The sequence below is a fragment of the Acanthochromis polyacanthus genome, chromosome 5, assembly GCF_021347895.1.
Source record: "Acanthochromis polyacanthus isolate Apoly-LR-REF ecotype Palm Island chromosome 5, KAUST_Apoly_ChrSc, whole genome shotgun sequence".
Lineage (NCBI taxonomy): Eukaryota > Metazoa > Chordata > Actinopteri > Pomacentridae > Acanthochromis > Acanthochromis polyacanthus.
The window spans coordinates 37,524,645-37,548,284 of record NC_067117.1 but is presented as its reverse complement, the minus strand read 5'-3'; the positions used below and the strand labels follow the sequence as shown (position 1 = coordinate 37,548,284).

The 23,640-nt window shown below is 42.2% G+C and overlaps 1 protein-coding gene across 3 annotated transcripts in view; it reads right to left on the bottom strand.

Annotated features, from left to right (window-relative positions):
* dnase1l4.1 (deoxyribonuclease 1 like 4, tandem duplicate 1) overlaps nucleotides 1-22,037 on the bottom strand; it is a 38,477-nt gene extending 16,440 nt beyond the window's left edge. The window contains exons 1-7 of one of the 3 annotated variants that reach the window (XM_051948083.1): nucleotides 21,761-22,037; nucleotides 20,976-21,075; nucleotides 11,324-11,425; nucleotides 11,081-11,169; nucleotides 4,077-4,163; nucleotides 3,329-3,441; nucleotides 2,967-3,079 (exon numbers count right to left, since the gene is read on the bottom strand). In XM_051948083.1, coding sequence (XP_051804043.1) covers nucleotides 2,967-3,079; nucleotides 3,329-3,441; nucleotides 4,077-4,163; nucleotides 11,081-11,169; nucleotides 11,324-11,425; nucleotides 20,976-21,023 — 552 coding nt within the window. In that variant the 5' untranslated portion in view covers nucleotides 21,024-21,075; nucleotides 21,761-22,037. Of the gene's footprint in view, nucleotides 1-2,966; nucleotides 3,080-3,328; nucleotides 3,442-4,076; nucleotides 4,164-11,080; nucleotides 11,170-11,323; nucleotides 11,426-19,660; nucleotides 21,076-21,760 lie in introns of those variants that run through there. The other 2 variants (XM_051948082.1, XM_022219898.2) reach the window with 2 other exon arrangements.
* Nucleotides 22,038-23,640: the final 1,603 nt, after the last annotated feature.

The following is a 23,640-nucleotide window of genomic DNA, read 5'->3' as shown; positions in this document are numbered from 1 at the left end:
CTGAAGGGAGTAGACAGGAGTACAGGGAGATGCAGCGTAAGGTGAAAGTAGAGATGGCAAAGGCCAAACAAGGGGCTTACGATGACTTGTATGCTAGGTTGGACAGTAAGGAGGGAGAGACTGATCTGTACAGGTTGGCAAGGCAGAGAGATAGAGATGGGAAGGACGTGCAGCAGGTTAGGGTGATAAAGGATAAGGATGGAAGTGTGTTGACAGGTGCCAATAGTGTGATGGGAAGATGGAAAGAGTACTTTGAAGAGTTTATGAATGAGGAAAATGAGAGAGAACGAAGAGTAGAAGAGGTGACTGTTGTGGACCAGGAAGTAGCAAAGATTAGTAAGGATGAAGTGAGGAGGGCATTGAAGAGGATGAAGAGTGGAAAGGCACTTGGTCCTGATAATATACCTGTGGAGGTATGGAAGTGTCTTGGAGCAGTAGAGTTTCTGACTGGGTTGTTCAACAGGATCTTAGATAGTGAGAAGATGCCCGAGGAATGGAGGAGAAGTGTGCTGGTGCCCATCTTTAAGAACAAGGGAGATGTGCAGAGTTGTGGCAACTATAGAGGAATAAAGCTGATGAGTTGATAGAGAAGTACAGAGAAGGTCAGAAGGAGCTGCATTGTGTCTTTGTAGATCTCGAGAAAGCTTATGACAGGGTGCCCAGAGAGGAACTGTGGTTTTGTATGAGGAAGTCTGGAGTAGCAGAGAAGTATGTTAGAGTGGTGCAGGACATGTATGAGGACTGTAAGACAGTGGTGAGGTGTGCTGTAGGTGTGACAGAGGAGTTCAAGGTGGAGGTGGGACTACATCAGGGATCAGCTCTGAGCCCCTTCTTGTTTGCTATGGTGATGGACAGGATGGCAGACGAGGTTAGACAGGAGTCTCCATGGACTATGATGTTTGCAGATAACATTGTGATCTGTAGTGAGAGCAGGGAACAGGTGGAAGAGAAGCTAGAGGCGTGGAGGTTTGCCCTGGAAAGGAGAGGAATGAAGGTTAGCCGCAGCAAGACGGAGTATCTGTGTGTGAATGAGAGGGACCCAGGTGGAAGAGTGAGGTTACAGGGAGAAGAGATCAAGAAGGTGGAGGATTTTAAGTACTTAGGGTCAACAGTCCAGAGCAATGGAGAGTGTGGAAAAGAGGTGAAGAAGAGTGTACAGGCAGGCTGGAACGGCTGGAGAAAAGTGTCAGGTGTGATGTGTGATAGTAGAGTTTCAGCTAAAATGGTTTACAAAACTGTGGTGAGACCAGCCATGTTGTTTGGTTTGGAGACAGTGTCCCTGAGGAAAAGACAGGAGGCAGAGCAGGAGGTAGCAGAACTGAAGATGCTGAGGTTCTCTTTGGGAGTGACCAGGATGGATAGGATCAGGAATGAGTACATCAGAGGGACAGCACATGTTAGGTGCTTTGGAGATAAAGTCAGAGAGGCCAGACTGAGGTGGTTCGGACATGTCCAGAGGAGAGAGAGTGAATATATTGGTAGAAGGATGCCGAGTTTCCCACTGCCAGGCAGGAGGCCTAGAGGAAAACCAAAGAGGAGGTTTATGGATGTGGTTAAAGAGGACATGAAGGTAGCTGGTGTGAGAGGAGAGGATGCAGAAGACAGGGTTAGATGGAGGCAATTGATTCACTGTGGCGACCCCTGAAGTGAAAAGCCGAAGGGAAAAGAAGTAGAAGGAACTGCCCAAGGAGCTCAGAGACAGAATTGTGGCAAGGCATAGATCTGGCCAAGGTTACAAAAGAATTTCTGCAGCACTCAAGGTTCCTCAGAGCACAGTGGCCTCCATAATCCTCAAATGGAAGAAGTTTGAGACGACCACAACTCTTCCTAGCCCTGGCCGTCCAGCCAAACTGAGCAATCGTGGGAGAAACGCCTTGGTGAGAGAGGTAAAGAAGAACCCAAAGATCACTGTGTCTGAGGTCCAGAGATGCAGTCAGGAGATAGGAGAAAGTTCCACAAAGTCGACTATCACTGCAGTCCTCCACCAGTCGGGGCTTTATGGCAGAGTGGCCCGACGGAAGCCTCTCCTCAGTGCAAGACACATGAAAGCCCGCATAGAGTTTGCCAAAAAAACACATGAAGGACTCCCAGACTATGAGAAATAAGATTCTCTGGTCTGATGAGACCAAGATTGAACTTTTTGGTGTTAATTCTAAGTGGTATGTGTGGAGAAAACCAGGCACTGCTCATCACCTGCCCAATACAATCCCTACAGTGAAACATGGTGATGGGAGCATCATGTTGTGAGGGTGTTTTTCAGCTGCAGGGACAGGACAATTGGTTGCAATTGAAGGAAGGATGAATGCGGCTAAGTACAGAGATATCCTGGAGGAAAACCTCTTCCAGAGTGCTCAGGACCTCAGACTGGGCCAAAGGTTCACCTTTCAACAGGACAATGACCCTAAGCACACAGCTAAAATAACAAAGGAGTGGCTTCAGAACAACTCTCTGACCGTTCTTGACTGGCCCAGCCAGAGCCCTGACCTAAACCCAATTGAGCATCTCTGAAGAGACCTCAAAATGGCTGTCCACCAATGTTCACCATCCAACCTGACAGAACTGGAGAGGATCTGCAAGGAAGAATGGCAGAGGATCCCCAAATCCAGGTGTGAAAAACTTGTTGCGTCATTCCCAAGAAGACTCATGGCTGTAGTAGCTGAAAAGGGTGCTTCTACTCAATACTGAGCACAGGGTCTTAATACTTATGACCATGTGATATCCCAGTTTTTCTTTCATGAATTTGCAAAAAATTCTACATTTCTGTTTTTTTTCTGTCAAGATGGGGTGCTGAGTGTACATTAATGAGAAATAAAATGAACTTTTTTGATTTTGGTAAATGGCTGCAATGACACAGAGAGTGAAAAATTCCAAGGGGTCTGAATACTTTCCGTACTCACTGTACTCTACCTGTTAAGAAACACTGTATAAGACCAGGTTCTGTTGCTGCTGCCTATGTTTGTCCTTACATCAGTCCTCCACTTCTTCTTGACATGCTGGAAGACATCGTAAAGTTCGTCCAGCTCCTTGTCTGAGTCCTCTGGTTTGGTGTGAACTGGGATCATCACCAGGTCCTTCAGGACTGTGGTGGAGGGATCACAGGCACAGGCACAGGCACACGCACATGCACATGCACACGCACACGCACACGCACGCACACACACCTGCAGCTGAGAAGAAACCAGCAGCAGATATTCCCTGCTGCAGACTTCACTTTTGACTAATTTATACCCACACTTAACCCTGTGGTCTTTTTGTATCTGTGTTTAAAATGTTTTTAAGGATATTTGCTCTTGTATTAAATGAAATGTGGACCAAAGACATCTATTACCTGTACTAAGGCATCTGAATCTCAGGATGTAGGGATCTCTGGCGAAAATGTCTCCTCCCTCAGTCACCTGATCATCAAACTGATAGGAGCCCACCAAGTCTACCAGATCATCCCTACACACACACAAACATGTTAATCAATACGATACACTCTAAACAAAAACACAAACACTGCTTGTTCTGTTTTATGAAATTCTCTCCATTCTTTTTAACATGGGGGGAAGTGAAAAACTGGATATAAAGTAGTTCAAACCTGCAGCAGTTACAATGGTAACAATCTGCTAACACACTGATGCTTCACTGTTAATAATGTAATGATGGCAGATATAATCATGTATCAGTCAAAAGGAACAAAGAACTTTAACACTTTGACTACATTTTGCTGCTAACACTTATGTACAGTTACTTGAGTAAAACTTTTCATTTAGAAATTTGCTTTTTTAGTGTTTTTGCTTTGCTGTATTGGTGCCTTTACTGAAGTAGAGTCTGAATAGTTCCTCCACCCATGTTTTACATTTTTTACCCCAAAATGGCTCAATCCAACATCTGAGAGCTTAACTTTGTGCACAAGTGGGATGTGTTGCCCATTGTTGCTGGCAAGAATTCGAGCCAGCGTCAAACAGAGATTTGCTCTTGCACCCATTCGTTTATCTCTTACAATTAATTTGTTTCCCCATGCATGAAGAACAGGCATCTGCAGATTAACTTCTATGTCTGTTAAACTGCTCTACGTTCTCAGGAACTCTCACCTGTACAGGAACATGAACTGCTCCTTGTAGCGAGTTCGACCCAAGCGACTGCTGATTTTCAGAGTGTAGTGATGTTTACTGCTGGAACTGAGCAGACATAAAGATGTGGAATATAATTTTAATTTCATTAGCATCTAATAGATTTGAAGTTAAATCAGACATCTCTACAACATTTTCAGTACAGTGAACCCTCGCTATGACGCAGTTCACCTTTCACGGCTTCGCTGTTTCACGGATTTTTTTAGTGCAGTTTTTTAATGCTTTTTTTAAACAGTGCATTGTGTTCTGCATCCTGATTGGCTAAGGGACTGACCAACGTGAACAGTCTCCGCGCCTCGTCTCCTCTGCCATACAGGCCAGCGCTGCCTGCTGTGGAGCGTTGGATCATTTCTCTCCTTGGTCTCCATGTAGAGAGACACCCTGAAAGACAGCTGACGGAGCAGCCTTTTATTCTTTCCCCCCGCCGTCTCTGGCCACCGCAGCCGCACTCCCCAGGAGAAGAGCGCGAGCCTTCCCCACCCCCGACTGCTCCAATTGATTCAGCCGGCCCACTCTCTGAGGCAAGAGTACCGCCACGGCGTCCACCTGGCTGCAGCTGCAGCACTCCCCCAAGTGCAGTATTGTATAATAACTGTAAAAAATAAAGCTGACTACTTCACGGATTTCGCCTATCGCGGGTTCTTTTTGGAACGTAACCCCCGCGATAAACGAGGGTTCACTGTATATCTCATTACCAGCACTGTGTAGAAACGTCACACATTGTGTATGCTGAAAGAAATTCAAAGTTAAAACATCATTTTTAGTTCAGACACACACATGCCGGTAGCACCGTGGGTCTGTCAGTCCACAGATGATTCAGACACACCACAACCATCCGCTGGATAACCATGACATTTTGTACATACAGTCATAGTCATCAAAGGATGAATTCTGGTAAATTTTCTGAATCTTGGACCTCATCCATCACCATCGACATGTGATTTAGACATAAACAGAAATCAAGAACTGTTAGATGAGCTGTTACGAGATGCGATTTTAATTTAGTTTAATCATCAAGTCAACATTTAGATTGTTCAAGTAACCAAATACTTGCCCAACTTTCCTATTGGATCCAGGTGTAATTTGCAAGTTGTTATAAAGTGTTAGTTGTGTAAATTTTAAACTAAGATAGACATGAAAATCATTAAACCTGCTTAACATTGGCATTTGTTAGTGTTGTCATTGTGCAACCTTGTCTTAAAAAAAGAACGCTACTTTAGTAAAGGACTAAAATGCATTCTCATTTTTGTTTGGAAAGAAAAGCAGGCCTATTTTATTTCAAAAAGGTTATGAGGTGTGAGGCAGAGGAGACAGGGTTTTGCATTCCTGTGAGGACCAATATTCTTAGACTTAAGTTTGGTTTTCACTTGCTGTTTGGTTGAGTTTTTTCACCAAAACTACTGCACTAGGTTTAGGTTTAGCTTTAATTTTCTTCTCCATTTTTTGGGTTACCAAGGCGACAAGTCCAGCCCCTTTAAATACGAGGGTACTTCAAAAAGTTCTCTGGCTCACCAGAAAACATCAAAGGAGAGAGATGTTATTTTTCAACATTGTCTCCTTTAACTTCAGTGCACTTAATCCACTGATATTCAAACTTCACACAAGAATGTCACATCCTTAGTCTCCAGATGCTCCTCAACAGCATTGCAAGACTTCATCGTCAATAGAAAAATAAGGACCATGCAAGTGGGATTCAATTTTGGAAAACAAAAGTCAGATGGTGCAGATCGAATGACTAAGATTCATGAAGCAAACACTTAAAGCTGCATTTGGCTGTTTCTGCCACCTCTCCTGTATAGATGGACACACTGTCCTGGAGCAACAGCAGCCAGCTTATAACTTTCCTCTTCTTTTTATTTGATTGTTTTGAAAGATTTTGTTGACACTGATATAAGGCTTACTACCTGTAATGAATGGAAGTTGTCCAGTTATAATATTCTCGTTACCAGGTTATCCAGACCGGAGGTGCGCCTGCATGTGAGAGATGAAGTATGCGGAAGTGCCGTTATATATGTTACGGTGGTGAAGAAGACACGAGTAAATGTTGGATGTGAAATAACAAAACCTCTGGAGTCAACTCATTATTTTATGTCAGTAAGATAAGTTTCTACAGACATTACATGGTGTAAGAACACGGACTTTTGTCATGCCGAAGTTTAATCCACCGAGTGAACTGAAGTTTGACTGCCCCGCAGAATGGCCGGAGTGAAAACAGAGATTTTCACGCTTCAGGCTAGCTACCAAGCTGGATAAAGACAACGGGAAGATACAAGTGAGTTTGTTGATATATGCAATGGGCAGCGAAGCGGAAAAGATTTTCAGTTCCTTTATGTTCGCCAGAGAGGAGGATAAGGACAAATATGTAGTCTTGCAAAAGTTTGAAAATTACTTCGTCCCTCGGCACAACGTCATACATGAACGTGCATGTTTTTATCAACGGAGCCAGCAACCAGAGGAGACAGCGAAGATGTATATACGGAAATTGTATGATTTGGCTGAACACTGAGTTTGGGGGACAGAGGGATGAGCATATCAGAGATCGTCTGGTGGTCGGCATTAAGGATAAAGAGCTCTCCCGGCGTTTCCAGCTCATGGCGGATTTGACGCTGGCGCAAGCAATTGAACAAGTACGCCAGGCGGAGCAGATAGCCAAACAGGTTAGCCTTCAGTCCAACCAACCGGAGGCTCAGCTGGCTAATGTTAACACCGTCCGACAGCGGGATGGCCATCAATTCCGACAGAAAGGTGAGCGGTGGAAAGCAAGCAACAGTCGGTCAACCTACAAAAAGGAGGAATGTGGGAAGTGCGGCAAGCCTCGACACTCTGATGAAGGAAAGTGCCCTGCTTTGAAGAGTAAGTGGAATAAGTGTCACAAAATGGGACATTGGGAACGAGTATGTCACTCAAAAGCTGTGAGGTAGAGATCAGCAGCATTTTCGGCTCAGGTGGACTTCTGAAAACAGAGCCAGTAAAAATAGCCTTACAGGAGGACGCCCAACCATACGCAGTGCATACAGCCAGGCGGATACCCTTGCCATTGGTGCCGTTGGTTAGGAAAGAGCTGCAGCGCATGGAAGATGAGGGCATAGTGGAAAGGGTTACTCAGCTAACTGAGTGGTGTGCTGCTATGGTACCAGTGCTGAAACCTAACAAGAAAGAGGTACGTTGCTGCGCAGACCTCAGAAGACTGAACCGAGCTGTGAAACATGAAAAGTATGTACTACCCACCATGGAGGAAATAATGCCAAGACTAGCAGGCTCAGAGGTGTTCACGTCATTGGATGCAGCAAGTGGATTCTACCAGATCCCTCTGCACCCAGACAGCAGGAAGTTGACGACTTTCATTACCCCATTTGGGAGGTACGCCTTTCGCTGTCTCCCTTTTGGAATAACAAGTGCTCCAGAAATTTTCCAAAGGAAAATGGCAGAAACCTTGGCTGGACTTGAAGGTCCGGAAGTCTACATGGACGACATTGTCATACATGGAGAAAATGAGGAAATCCACGACCAGCGTCTGGCAGAAGCACTGAAGGTCATTGAGACAGCAGGTCTCAAGCTGAATAAAGCAAAATGCAAATTCAAGCAAAAACAGGTTTGCTTCCTCGGCCACCTCCTCGATGAGTCATCAGACCCGACCCAGACAAAGTGGCTGGAATGGAGAACTTCCCCCAACCACAAAATGTGACAGAGCTAAAGAGGTTCCTCGGGATGGTTAACTACTTGGCAAAGTATGTACCGGAACTATCCACATTGGGTCAGCCACTATACCAGCTGTTAAAAGCAAAATCAGAGTGGCTATGGGGGCCTGCACAGCATACAGCTTTCCACAAACTTAAAGCCGCTCTAGCCACTGCCCCAGTACTCATGTTCTATGATGTTAACAAGCCTACAGTTGTTTCAGCAGATGCCAGCAGCTACGGGCTGGGAGGAGTCCTGCTCCAGCAACATGGGGACCACTGGAAGCCTGTGGCTTACTGCTCCAGACGTCTGAGTGATGCAGAGACCAGGTACGTGCAGATAGAGAAGGAGTGCCTGGCCAGTGTATGGGCCTGTGAAAGGTTTAAAAAGTACCTGTTTGGACTCGATGTCTTCAGGCTCATCACTGATCACAAGCCTTTGGTACCTCTCATGAACAGCAAAGATCTGGACAATGTCCCCATCAGATGTCAGAGGTTACTGATGAGATTAATGCGTTTCAATGCTGTGGCTGAATATGCAACGGGCAAAACATTGGCTGTGGCTGACGCTCTCTCCAGGGGCCCAGAGCAACATTGTGGTGATGGAGCTTCTCATGACGATGTGGCGGCACACATTGATGCAGTCGTGTGGCAGGTTCCTGCCACACCCCAGCGCATGAAAGAGATCAAACAGCACACTCCAGATGGTCCTGAACTTCATCAGACATGGATGGCCTGAGTACAGTGAAAAGGTGCCTCAGACAGTGAGGGACTTTTACCAGGTGAGAGGGGAGTTATCTGAGCCAGAGGGCTTAGTCATCAGAGGGCGTCGCATCGTTAATCCTGTCAGCATGAGAGAAATGATTTTGGACAGAATCCATGACGGGCACCAAGGACTAGTTAAGTGCAGGGAGAGAGCTAATCAGTCTATATGGTGGCCTAAAATTTCAGAACAGATCACAACAAAAGTGCAGCAGTGTCCATTCTGTAGAGAATGCACAAACACACAGAGAAAAGAGCCTTTAATGCCAAGCGAGCTCCCGTCTAGACCCTGGCAGAAAATTGCAATAGATCTTTCTGAGTTCAAGAAGCAAAACTACTTAATAGTGTCTGACTATTACTCTAGATATTTGGAGATCCGACATCTGCCAACAACCACGAGCAGTCAGGTGGTAGCTAGGCTGAAAGCTACTTTTGCAAGATATGGTATCCCTGAAGTGGTAGTGAGTGATAATGGGCGTCCACAGAGATGAGGGAGTTTAGCAAGGAATATGACTTTCTCCACATGACGTCAAGCCCACACTTCCCTCAGAGTAACGGACATACAGAGAGGGCTGTTCAGATAGCAAAAAGGATACTGAGACAGGAAGACCCCCTCCTAGCCCTATTAACATACAGAGCCACACCTTCCTGTTCTACCGGAGCCACTCCAGCAGAATTTCTGATGGGCAGGAAGCTCAGAACCACCTTGCCCACCTTACAGGACAATCTGAGATCAGGCTGGCCGAATGAGGAAGTGATAAAACAGGCGGACGCCTCGGCCAAACAGAAGCAGGCGTTTTACTATAACCGCAGAAATGGAGTGAGGGTTCTACCTCCACTGAGCCCAGGTGACACCGTGCTTACAAAGTTGGATGGACACAAACAATGGACATCTCCAGCTGTTGTCCACGGTCCCAGCTCCACTCCCAGATCTTACATTGTGGAGACAGGGCCAGACGAGCGTTACAGAAGGAACAGGCGCCATCTGCTGGCCACTCCCAAACCACCTATGTCCTCTGGTGGGATTCCTGGCCCGGTAGGGCCAGACAAAGACAAAGACAAGGACAGTGATGTGGCCCCAGCCGCAAGGACAATGGGGACTCTCACACAAGAGACTAATGTTACTCGCTCTGGCAGAGTGAGCAAACCAGTAATCAGACTGGACCTGTGAAATTATGAACTGTGAGAATTTCTTTTCCTTTTTTAACCTGGTGAAAGGGGGAGAGAATGAAGGATTTGGGTACAGTTAACACTGACATTGAAGTATTTTGGTTAAGTTATAGCTTTGTTTAGAAAGAAGGATTTGTACCCTATACCTGTCATACGTCAGACAGTGAACAGTGATTTGTTATTTTTTGTTAAAGAGTATGAAAAAGTAGAAAGAAATGCTTGTTAATTTTCACAATGCAGAGAAACTTATGAGAAGTGTTATACTGCAAAGGTATAGTTCATTAGGGTTATTGTTCAGAGAGATCTCACAGATAAACATTTTAGAGGGGGAGATGTAATGAATGGAAGTTGTCCAGTTATAATATTCTCGTTATTGGGTTATCCAGACCAGAGGTGCGTCTGCGTGTTAGAGATGAAGTATGCGGAAGTGCCGTTATATATGTTATGTTGGTGAAGAAGACACGGGTAAACGTTGGATGTGAAATAACAAAACCTCTGGAGTCAACTCATTATTTTATGTCAGTAAGATAAGTTTCTACAGACATTACACTACCGTAAAGCTATTCCCCAAAATAGGAATTACGCCTATTATTTTCAGGTTGTATTTATATAGCGCTTTTATCCAAAGCGCTTTACATGATACATCACATTCACCCATTCACACACTGATGGCGGAAGCTGCCATGCAAGGCGCTAACCACGACCCACCAGGAGCAGTTAGGGGTTAGGTGTCTTGCTCAGGGACACCTCGACATGAGCACGACGGGCTGAGGATCAAACCGGCAATCTTCCAGTTACAAGACGGCCACTCTACCCACTGAGCCATGCAGGTGAGTCTGAGAACCTTGTGAATAACCCTCATATATGATTGGTTGGCTGAAAAGGAGCCCGACAATAAAGCAATAAAAAAAATGGTGAAAATATGTTGATAAAAATTTTATTACTCAGCTCTAGCGCTGTTACTCAAGGAGGCGGTGCGTCAGTGGAGTTCCGTGACGATTGCCATTGATTTGTCTGCCTGTCTGTTTGATAGCAACATTATTCAAAAACAAACTCACAGATTTCAGTGAAATTTTCAGGGAAGGTCAGAAATGTCACAAGGACCAACCAAATTTTTTTTAAAGATTTCAGTCATTGGAAATAATACAAGGAATTAGCAGCCTTGGTGGACTACTGTGCTCTCTGGGTGTTACAAATGTAACCATGATTATTTAATTTTCCTCAGAATATAACTGAGAATTCAGTTTAGCTGTATGGGAGTGTAATTTTTAGGCGGTAGGGATGCATTGTGAGTGCACAAACTTAAATCAAGCACAGTAGTTCTAATAAGAATAAGGAGCTAAATGATCCACCTACTTGTTGAGTGCATCCATTAAGGTTTTAACAGATGCTCCGCTGGCGTCCACAACCTCCAGGATCACAAGGATGTCATATCGAGACACTATCTGGGAGATAAAGAGAAGCAGAAGTGAGCCAAAGGCAGTGCTTGTACTCTTCTTCAAATGAAAAAACTAATTTTAAAGAGAGCCTGTGCTGGAAGTCTTACAGTTTTATATTTTGTGTGTGTGTCTGTGTGTGTGCTTTCACACTAGTTGTTACCTTAACTAAGATATTGAGAACATCTGGGTCTGACACTTTGTTCCGTCCAAACTTCTGAATGTTGAAAGATGCAATTTTCATGATGGCTGCACAGAATGAAAACTTGATGGAAAAGAAAAGAATATATTTAGGGAATTTTAATAAGTCTGTTGTTTCTAAACATGCCCAGACATGCGTGATATTACAGTATACATAGTAAACAAGCTCTATGTTAAAGTCCTGAGTATCAGGCTTCAAAGGAAAAGAAAATATTTGTTGTGATTTAAGTGCAGGCTATAAAGATAAAAGTCAGTTGGCAGCCTGTCTCGGTGTTTTGTCCTTTTATGCAACACGTGTTTCACCTTCATTTCAATGAAGAAACAACAGTAATGCACGTATATTACATAGATGGCAGTGCTTGACACCTGAAAGGAGGCATCATAAAACATATACAATGTCAAAGACGTTTAGCAAAATTTAAATTTAAATTTATTAATATCAAAAATTATTAGGGGGAATTTATGTCATTTATTTGCTATTTCTTTCAGTTACTGTTGACTGTTGCTAAATCATCATTAGAGAGGAGTAGTCCAGAAATCACTAAAGGTAGAAGAACAGTAAAATGAAAATAAATATGTTAAATCAAACAACTAGAACATTTCAAATACAATGAGGAATGAAAATATGAAACACACACACAAAAAAAACTTATGGTAGGTTATACTTAAGTAAGAAAATAAAAACAAACACACCTATAAAGGTGTATAGCTAATCCATCCTGCTCCAACATCCTCCATGTGTGGACTACTGAATTTGAGCAGGTATTACATGGCTTTATAAGTTAAATATAAACTGTACATTTCAATACAATCTGCCAATTTGTGGCAAAGTTGCAAAAAGAGTCATGAACTGAATTAAAAATAACAGCTCTTTAATTAGCCTTTTTAAAAACTAAGTTCACATTAAAAACATTACATTTGTGTTACTGATGAGTCATTAATGTATCAAAGGAATTAACAGCTTTCTAAATTCCAAATTTCTTCCAGACAGACTACTGTTGAGATTAGTGCTTCCACAAAGCAGAAGACTTGTTTCAACAGTCACTGCCTTTACAAAACCTCGTCCCAAATCCCTGTCTTCATTGAGTCTACATGCAGCCATCTGCTTTACATCAACATAGGACATACTGTACCAACATTGCACTGTATAATTAGCTTTAAGCACCAGTCTGTCAGTGGATCATATGGACACCATTGTAGTCTGTCTTTTACTTCATAACTCTAAAGAAATGTCCCTTTTGAAGGAAAAAGAAACTAAGTGCAGAGAAAAATAAATACATGAATGTCAAACAGCTCTATACAGCACAGTATATATTTTATTATACTAAAGTTTGATAGAGCAGCCACTGACTTTGACGTAAGACAAAAAAAGGATTTTTAGTGGTGAAAAGTAACTAAACACAATTGCTGTGCTGTATTTATGCACAATTTTGATGTGCATCTGCTTATCCATCCATCCATTCTCTATACACTGCTTCATCCTCACTAGGGTCACGGGGGGTGTCGGAGCCTATCCCAGCTGACTCGGGCGAAGGCAGGGGACACCCTGGACAGGTCGCCAGTCTGTCGCAGGGCCACATATACAGACAAACACTCACACTCGCATTCACACCTACAGGCAGTTTAGAATAATCAATAGCAGCATATCTTTGGACTGTGGGAGGAAACCGGAGTACCTGGAGAAATCCCATGCATGCACAGGAAGAACATGCAAACTCCATGCACATTCGGATTCGAACCGGAGATCTTCTCGCTGCAAGGCAAAAGTACTAACCACTACGCCACTACTGTGTAGCCCTACTTCTGCTTATCTTGAACATTTTTATTTAATGTTTATATGTTACTTTATAGGACGGCAGTGGTTAGCACTGTCCCCTTACACCTAGAAAGTCCTAGATTTGAATCTGGGCCTGGAGTCTTTCTGTGTGGAACTTACCTATTCTCCCTGCTGGGTTCTCACCGGGTGCTCCATGTTTAGTTAGCTCACCTCTGATTGGCTCAGAGTCCGGTGTATGTGTCGAGAGAAAGAGAGAGCTGGGAACAGCAGATAATTCTGGAGCTAAGTAATAGGGTTTTTGTAATTATTTTTGGCAATGGCTACAGCCCACAGTAGCCTGTGTGAAGGTTCAATGAACGACCAGAGAAAGAGATATAGTCTCACTTATTCATCACAGAGGGTCACTACATGCGAAAGTCTGTTGCTCACTGGTTCTGAATACACAGACAGACAAACCATGGATCACAGAAGGGCTGGATGTTGACCAGGACTTGGGATGGACTTCATGTCTCATCCAAACTAACAGTGGAGGGAGGCTTTGACAGACTGGTTGGATGCAGCTTGTGGGATAAATAGAGATAAACTAAAACAAGACAAGCTAATGCTGTAGCAAAGTAGTTAGCTACAGACAGAATTCTGATAAGTATTGTGGAAGATGTTTATCTGAGGAACGTTCTTAGGATTGCAATGAATGACGGCATGTAGGAGCCTCAACCTGCATCACTGCAAGGTTTTGTGTGTGACTATATAAACCGGGACTAGTCCCTGACGCCACGGTCATGGGTTTGAGTCCGACCCACAGCCATTTGTTCTTCTACCCACGTTTCCTGTCACTCTCCATCTGTCCTATATATTAAAGCCTAAATAGGCCAAAATAGAAAAAGAAGTACAAAGAAGGACTTCACAGACTAAAAAGTCTTCTGCACAGTCATTCCCAGCTGTGTACTTTTTTTTGCGTTTGACCACTTCGCCTCACTCTGACAGGGACAGCTACTACTGAACAGACTGCTTATTCTGCTCCCTGATAAAAGAAAAATGTTTCTGCTGGCACCTGTTCAGAGAAAAATAAGAATACAGATGTATAAATGTTAACTTGCTGGTGCTGGGAAGGTTCCTGTTATAAAGATCCTGGCTCTGGACTCGAGGGGTAACTCTATAATAAACTAGATAAAACGTTTGGTTTTATGTGATTTGATTACATTAATGTTTAGGTTGAGATTTACAAGAAATGTTTTTACTGCTACTGTGCAAAGGGAAAACTGCTGTTTAAAAGCACTTTGTTTAATGAAGGGAGAGAGGGATTTGATTACCTAGGCATCAAAATAACCCCAAAGATCCACAATCTTAGCTCAACAAGGTAGACGACATTGCCTCTATAGTGGGAAGAATAGGCCATTAGCTCCCACTCCTTCATTTTTCCTTAAAGTCAGAAAGTTTTTGTTAAATTTTCTTTGGAATAGCAGGAAGCCAAGACTCAGACTCTCTCTTTTGTATTTCCCTCATGACAGGGGAGGATTACAGTTGCCCAATTTGCAGTGGTACTACTGGGCGGTTAGTTAAGAGCCACAATGTTTTATTTTTCTAATGATATATTCTTGCCCTGGTTAGAGCTGGAAAAAATATCCACAAATGGTTTGGCACTGAATAGCTTTTTATACTTCACACCTTTTAAGAAAGGGTGATATTTAAGAGGCACAGGAAATGTGAGATGATTATGAAGGTACCACATTTATTATGAGAAATGTACTCTGAACTCTGCTGTGTTTATCTACTTTTTATTTATAATGCCATTCATGTCATGGGATGTTTTTAGTATCTTTGCATTTAACCTTTGTTTCTGTAGTAAATTTGGTGACACTACAGTACATGAGTGAAACTATTGATTTTTTTACCTATAAAAATTCCTTAAAATTCAGATTTTTATTTTTTTTTATATACCAAACCAAGTGTTGTAGTATAATCAACAGGAGCCAGTTGAAGGCTGCAGTGATTTTGGTGACACTATAGTGTATAAGAGTTCAGTTACTGAATATTTGTGTCGTGTCTCTCTTCTCAATTTGCAGACAGTCCTTGTTCACTCTTCGCACAGTCGGCTGCGCATTAACACCAACATTGTTTCTGCAGCTTAAGAGACAGCGACTTTTAATAAAAATGGGCTTGTAGCACATTGTCTACTGTAGCATATGACACCGCGTGGTGTTGCCCTTCTCCTGGGCATTTTCCTTTAAAAAGGAAGTTGGCTGTTTGCCGGAGAAGACGCCAATTTCCTGTACTGCGGTCAAGCCAGCCACCTCTCGTTTCTCCGTAGTCAAGCCAGCCGCTCCTACATTTTCAGTGCACTCTTACCGTCAGCTTACGGTAAATGCACGACCGATACGCAGCAACTATTTCCGGCTTAAAAAATAAAGCGCTGCATTCGCAGATGTATTATACAGCGATGTTTTAAGAAACTGACTCAACTTAACTGTTAACTATCGAATTGTATGGCTAATATTTACACTAAATAAATAGCTTGAAGTATACTCACACGCAAAAGAAACGCAAGTTTCTTTTACCCGATGAAAAATTAAATTTGGTTTCCCAAAACAAAAATGCATGGTGTGTTCTTAACATTTTCTGTTGGGTTTTGTAAGGTTGGTGTGAAAACGGAAAACGGAAAACGACTCGTCGCAATACACCAATGCATTGATGATGTGGACATGATTCACACTTTGCACGTGCAGTTGAATATGCACAATTTATCGACACCTTCAGTGGGTATAAATTTCATTCAAGATCATGGGCATTTCACTTGCTGTTTAACTATGCCACGCTTAAACCAAATTGAGAGGAACCAAGCCATCGGACGTCTGCAAGCTGGAGAGTCTGTCCGCTTTGGGGAAGGTCATCGGTGCTCTGTGTGGTGTTGTATCGACGCTGAAGACGGTAAATGGTGGTGATGTTGACATTAAAGTGACGGGCAATGTCTCGGACAGACTCTTAGTAGAACTATCATTCTGCACTGGTTTGGGGTCAATAGGTCACATGACCTGCGAGCTATTGAGCAAAAAGGCTAATATTTACAGTTTAAAAACTATTAAAAAGTCAATAAAGACCTAAAATCCAAATTTTTGGACTGTGGGAGGAAGCCGGAGTACCCGGAGAAAACCCACGCATGCACAGGGAGAACATGCAAACTCCATGCAGAAAGATCCAAGGCCCACCCTGGGATTTTAACCGGAGATCTTCTTGCTGCAAGGTGAAAGTGCTAACCACTACATCACTGTGCAGCCCCAGTCCAAAAATATGCTGAGGTTAATTGATAACTCTAAATTGCCCGTAGGTGTGAATGTGAGAGTGATTGTTTGTCTGTATATGTAGCCCTGTGACAGACTGGCGACCTGTCCAGGGTGTCCCCTGCCTTCGCCCGAGTCAGCTGGGATAGGCTCCAGGACCCCCCGCGACCCTAGTGAGGATAAAGCGGTGTATAGAGAATGGATGGATGGATAGTTCGCCCAGTAATACACTATAGCTGTGGGAAAGTATAAAGAACTTGTGCGGGCGAACTAACTCCTTATTCTTGTCTTTTGTTTTATGTTTTGTTTTGTTTGGGTCACTTCCCCTTTTAGTATCATCTGTGCTCTGACTCCCCATACCCGATCTTGTGGTGCGTTTTCATGTGTGGTGTATGAGCTTGCAGTTCTTTTGCTGTGCCCTAAGTTTGGAGTGAATTCATGCATGTTATATACCTGCGGGTTGATCCGCCATTTGTGGTGCTGTAAAATTAATCAGGTTCGACGAGGTTAAGAGACAAAGTGATGAAGTAAACGGGGACACCCACTTCTCCTACATAATTGTTAAAAACTATACTGTTAAAAACTATACTGTTGTGTCTATCCCGGTATGTAACTCGTGTAACACTACCTTACAACGACGGGAAAAAGGCATTGTTTATGTTTTAACAACGTATATCTAATGAGTTATTGATGCTGAAAGTCCGAATCTGTCAATATCTTTCCAACTTTACCGAACTGAGCAAGAGACCAAGAGAAAGAGCGGTAGACAGACAGACTGGGAAGAAGAGGAGGATGAGAGACTGAGACAGAACAGGAGAGACGGAGACAGGAGAGACACAGACAGGAGAGACACAGATAGGAGAGAGGTGGTTTCGAGAGAGACAGAGTCAAAAGGGAGACAGCGAGAGAGAGAGAGAGAGAAGGCTGAAGAGAGAATGAGGAAGAGAAGGAGAGAGGAAGACAGAACAACAGACAGAAAGGGGGGCAGGCAGGGACCCTGACAGACTGAAAATGCATTTAATTATAATTTGATGTAAAATAGGAGTTTTAAATATACTGAGCCATAAACTTCCAGAAAACGCTTTTCAGCTTTAACAGTCTAATTTACTTAATCAAGATAATAATCTGCATTTATCTGTGCGTCTATTTTTCTATTGACTGAGAAACGTGAGGGTGAGGCTTGTCTGATTATGTTCCCTGCCCCCACAACACTCAACAACACATCTGGGGGATGAGCTGGTTGACTTACAAACCATAACTAAATCCCTTGCATGTGTGCTATAGAAGTTGTCCAACTCGTCCATCTATTTGTGCTGTTGCTCAAGAGATTAGTACTACACTAGTAGACAGCTGCCAGCAAGCACTTACTAAAACAAAATGATGTGTGTAAATACTGGAATCAGATGTTCACCTGCTGTGAAACTGTCAGACTAAAATAGAATTTGTCTCTGATCATGAATCTCATACAAGTGACGGCATGTCTGTGAAAAAATATATATTTTGGATAAACACAATCAGTCATATCTTCATGAATGTTGCAGCAACAGGACCTTTCAGGTTTCCTGTTCACTTCCATCTTTAAGAAGAACTTTACCTGCATGTTTCAGTTCCTCTAAGTTTAATTTTTTTCAGTCAGGAGGTGGAGTTAATAGCAGTGGTCAGAACATGTCACAACTTGTGAACAGCATTCTTTGGAGGTGTAATCTAGAGCTTAAAATAAGTGTCAACATGAAAGTTTGCAATGGAATTTTCCTGCCTGCTTATTGATGTTTAAGTGACAGTTATACATATTTAAAAAATACACATTATTCCACAAAAGATAGTGGCAAAAGGTGTTTCTTCACTTGTGTTTTTTACTTTAGAGCCACTAGCATTCTCCTTATTTTTAAAGCCTCTTACCCAGAAATCTAACATAGTTATCTTGAAGTCTAGTCTCATTCAGTTTCTAATAGTAGCTCCACACAATGAACAGCTGCACTCTGAGAAACTACTAAAAATCAGGCCCTTGTTTATGTTTGTCAAACAATCAGACATGCTGATGTATTTCAGTTGTGCTGCATATATATGAATATTCATGGCCCCCAGAGACTGACTCAAATTATTTGGGCTTTTCATGCAGCTAATTAACTAAACAACAAAATGTGATGTTTACAGTTTCCTTCCAGAAAGACCCATACTGACATTTCTAAAGATTCTCAGGGGGAGGTTACAATAATTGGCATAAAACTGAAATTTTCTGATCTGACACCACCACATTAAACATAAATTATATACAATCTGCCATCAGGTACAAATTTCTATTTGTCCATCACCCAATTTCATGAGCTACATTGTTTTTTTCTGCTAGTGGTAATGTCATAAATCCCGTACTGGCTTACAGTTTTGATTTTTGTGAGCAAAGAGAAAGTCTCTGAAAAAAGCAAAAAAATAAATAAAACAGCTACCTAAAATAGCTTTTGTATAGAGAATAAGCCATTCAAATTTATGTAACAACATGTCATTTTTCAGGTACCTGCCTCAGGATGCAGCTTTTGGAAGTTTGTAAATATCTGATCTTTTACATGCCATCCACAGTGAAACTGTATGTGACAGCACGAATATTAACACAAATATTCGTGTGTGAAACGGTGTGTTTCACACACGAATGAAGCACACAGCTTGCTGAGGGCTTCAGGTTTCACAGCCTTTGGTCTTCTTGATCAGTATCAGGTGATCAGCTGAGCTGCAGACAATTACAGGCAAAAGGTGGAAAAATAGTCAAATTCTTTGAATTGGTTAAAGTTGCAAATGCACACTTAGAATATTGTGTGTGCAGGAATTGTAAAAGGAGTTAAAAATGACAAATTTTTCAAAAGTAGAGGTTTTCACAATCAGTGGGTCTAAATTGTGTGCTTATGTGTTAATTATGTGTTCACCTATAATGGTTTGAAAAGTACAGCTTTTCTCTTTAAAATATAAAGCATGGAGAGTAGAGGTGGGACATTAAAAAATAAAGATGCCAGCAATACTGTATATTAATAACTGTATAAAATGATGTACTTGAATATTTGCAAATGTTGCTCTTTTTTAAATTTCAAATATTAAATTTAAATCAGCAGCGTGTAACAAAAGTTACATGCTGCTATTCCACCTGTAAAGTTTTTTTCAACACACAGAAGGAGGAATGTTGTTTCATTGTTTGGAGCCGTCTAACACACACATCAGGTATTCAGCTTACTGTGGGGGAAAAAAACAAGTTGTTTCTCACCTGCAGGGGGAGGAGAATCTGCTGCTGAGCCTTCAGTTAGATGCGCTTATTCAAAGTCAGAAGGGCAGTTAATGAAGAAAGAGACGCAACACTTTGACTGAACAATGAAAGCTTTAAGCTCTGCCTTTTCTGTCAGTCCAAAAGCATTCCACAGAGGGTGTCCTCAGTCAATGTGATTGGCCAAAAACCAACCAATAGCTGGACAGACACCAGATAAAAAAAAGCAAAACAAGCAGCCGCCCTTGTAATGATTTCCTGCTGTGTGTGAAAACACAAAATTTGTAGAAAGATTTGTCTCTTTGACGGAGTCTGCCAGCTGCTTTAAGAACCATGAGTCACTCAAGTGTGAGAAAAAGCTTGTTTCATTCATATTTTATGGTCAAAAAGGGAATATTAAAATGTATTTTTGTGAGAGAGAGAGGAAGAGAGAGAGGATGTTTGTCTACTCTGGGCTGCTCTGCAGGAACAGAAAGCAGACAACATGAACCCACAATGCATTGACACTCAGGAAGTGGTTTACAAATACAAAACACAGAAATACCCAAATAACATTACAGTTGTTTAAGATACAAACACACACGCATGCACCCACACAAGCCTTGCTGCTTAACAAGTGAAGTGAAAGAAAACTTTCAGGTGGTAGAGCAGGTCGTCCAATGATCGAAGGGTTGGCAGTTCGATTCCCGCTTTTGTCAGGTCATGTGCTGTTGTGTCCTTGGGCAAGACACTTTACCCGCCTTGTCTCCAGTGCTGCTCTCACACTGGTATATGAATGCGTGTGAATGTTGGTGGTGGTCGGAGGGGCCGAAGCCACGCTTGCGTCAGTCTGCCCCAGGGCAGCTGTGGCTACAAATGTAGCTTGCCACCACCAGAGTGAGAATGTGTGAGTGAATGAATAATGGATCCATTGTGAAGTGCTTTGAGTGGCCAAAAAAGCGCTATATAAATGTAATCTATTATTATTACTCAGATATTGTTTTTTCGTGGGTCACCTTGCTTGCTTGGAAGATTCTGTTCTAATTCACAATAAAATAAACCTGACTTGCAAAAATCAGGTCATACAGAATGTAAACACACTGTCAGGCCAGCAGCTGCTGGGCCTGGTTAGTTTTGTTGTCCCTGCTCTCTCCCTCTCTTCTTCCTATCCATCCAGTGACATCCAGTGGCATGACTGACAACAGGTGTTCCCTATCGCTGTAATCATTGGCTGGTGCAGGAGCAGCTGAGAGCGCTTAACCAGATCTCCACCTCTCTACATATAAGCAGACGCCACCTGTACAACTCCACCTGTAAACACTTCTGTCAGCACTCTAACCTCGCTCTCTGTCTCAGCTCCTGGCTCTGCTGTTCCTGTTTGGTTCATGCTCCAAACCGTCTCCAACCTCTCCGACCGAGTCCAAGTACGCCACTGTCACCTGTGGACATCATTTATTTATTTATTTATTTTATTAGTTTATTTGTCAGGGACCATGTACGAATACATTATTCTTGAAAAGAAGAGATGCTTTGTACCAGATTTAGCTATTGCTATTTTCTATCTGCAGTCCCTGGGCAGGTCACACAAGTAAAATACACATTACAATTAACAGTAGCACTAAATACAATATTAATAATACTAATCAATTTACAGTATGTACATTTAAAAAAGCTAGGCTGGAATTTACGTAAAATAAGGAAATGAACAATTTAAGTGGACTGATGCAACACAGTTGCCTATCAAGGAAGTATTTCTTTAAGTTCCTAGAAAAAATGTTCAAATCCACAGACACCTTCAGACTGTCTGGGAGCCAATTCCACTGTTTAATGGTTTCAAATGAAAAGGCTGTCTGTGCAAAGGCAGAGTATCTTTTTGGGATGGCACAGTTTTGGTGTGCAGTGGAACGAGATGTTCGAGCTGTTTGTTCGGAATAAAAATGTATGATTTTTTCTAATGGAGGTGGAGCAGTGTTATTTACAATTTTAAAAACTGTTCTTAAATTTGAATACAAGATGAGATTGTTAAAACTGAGTATATTATATTTACTGAGGATATTACAATGATGATAGCGAAGAGATTTTCTGTCCACCGTCATCACACCGTCAGACGTTCGTTCCGCTCACCTGTTGTCGCCACGTCACCAGCTTTCCAAGCCACAGCCATCCGTTCCGCCAGGCTTGCTGGAACCTAGTTCGAGCATCTCCGTTCATTTCTGTCTAAGTGGTATTGAACCCCGATAGCCCTGTGTTGCTGATTTGTGTAGTAAGAAACTTGGTAATAGTTAAGATTAAGCTTGCACGGCTGCTGGATTAAGTGAGTTTCGTTTTCGACTACCGTAGTTAAGCGTTTAGTGTAGCTTTGTTTGTTTAGAGAGCCTCGTTAACTATTGTTCTATGTTTCCTTGAGTTGACTTCCAGTCCACTAGTGTCGCTGTGGTTCTTCTTCTTCTTCTTCTTCTTCTCTCTTTTTAAATGGCGGGTCGCAAACAACTTAAGGTGCATACCGCCACCTACTGCACAAGAGTGTGTATCATCATTCAGTCATTTCTATTTACCTATTTATATCTTATTTAATAACCCTGTGTCCCTCAGGAACACAAGTAGCGCCCTCCTCCCTTTCCTTATCTCTTCCCCCTCTCCTTCTGTTCCCAACATTCCAACTATACTCCACTTCCTACCCGACTCCTTAACTTTCCTCTCCAACATTTCCCTTTCCACTGAAAATTTCCTACACTGCATCACCACATGTTCCACGGTTTCTTTAACTCTGCATGTTTCACATAGATCATCTCCTCGTTTCCCTAACAGATACATGATATTGTTAAGCCCAGTGTGTCCTACTCGTAAACGTGAGATGACAATTTCTTCCCTCCTGCTCCTTTCTTCGTAATTATTAACTTTCACTGATTTTTGAATTTTATGAAATCCCCTACCCTTCTTATCTTCATCCCACTTTTTCTGCCATTTTTCCAGTCCTTTCCTTTTAATTATTGTTTTCCCTTCTCCTCTGCCTAATTGAATATGCAGTGCTATTTCTCCCTTAAGTGATGCTTTGGCTAATTTGTCTGCCATCTCATTCCCTTTCACCCCCTCATGTGCTGGTACCCAACAAAACTGAACATCAATACCACCCCGATGTAGTCTAAATAGGCTATGCTGTATTTCCATTAGAAGATCTTCTCTGTCTGAATTAGTTGTCTGTATACTTTGTAAAGCTGCTGCAGAGTCAGTGCACACCACCACCCGATCTGGTCTGACTTCCTCCACCCACTGCAAGCATACAATAATGGCCACCACCTCTGCTGTGTAAACTGATAACTGATTCGAAATTCTTTTAGATATACATATATTGAAATCTGGGATAAAAATACCAATACCCACATATTCATGTTCATTTTTTGATCCATCTGTAAATATTTTAAGGTGGCTGTAATAATTTTGCCTCACATATGTATTTACTTTTATCCCAGTTTCTGCCCTACACCATTCTCTTTTCTTTTCTAAAATACACATATCCACTTTTATTTCTGGGTACAACCATGGAGGCACATTACTTATTGGATTAGCTATTGCAAAATCCAAATTCTCCATGTTAAGCTGTTTCACCTTATTATTTATCTCCCATCCAAAGCCTCTCCTTTTAAATGTGGAATACTCCCAGCACTGTTCTAATGTATTAGTCACGGGATTCTCACCTCCATACCCTTTTAATTTTACCCAGTAATTTAATGCAAATATATCTCTTCTTATCTCCAGTGGTACTTCTCCTGCCTCAATTATGACTGCATTAGTTGGTGTTGTTTTAATGAGTCCTGTACAGATTCTCAAAGCCCTATATTGTAACCTGTCTATTTTTTGAGAGTAGTTACTGCTGCCGCTCCATATATTATACAACCATAATCTATGGCTGACCTCATCAATGCTTTATATATGTCCAGTAATGCTTGTTTATCTGCTCCCCAATTACACCCAGCAACAGCTCGTAAAAGGTTTATTGATTTTTT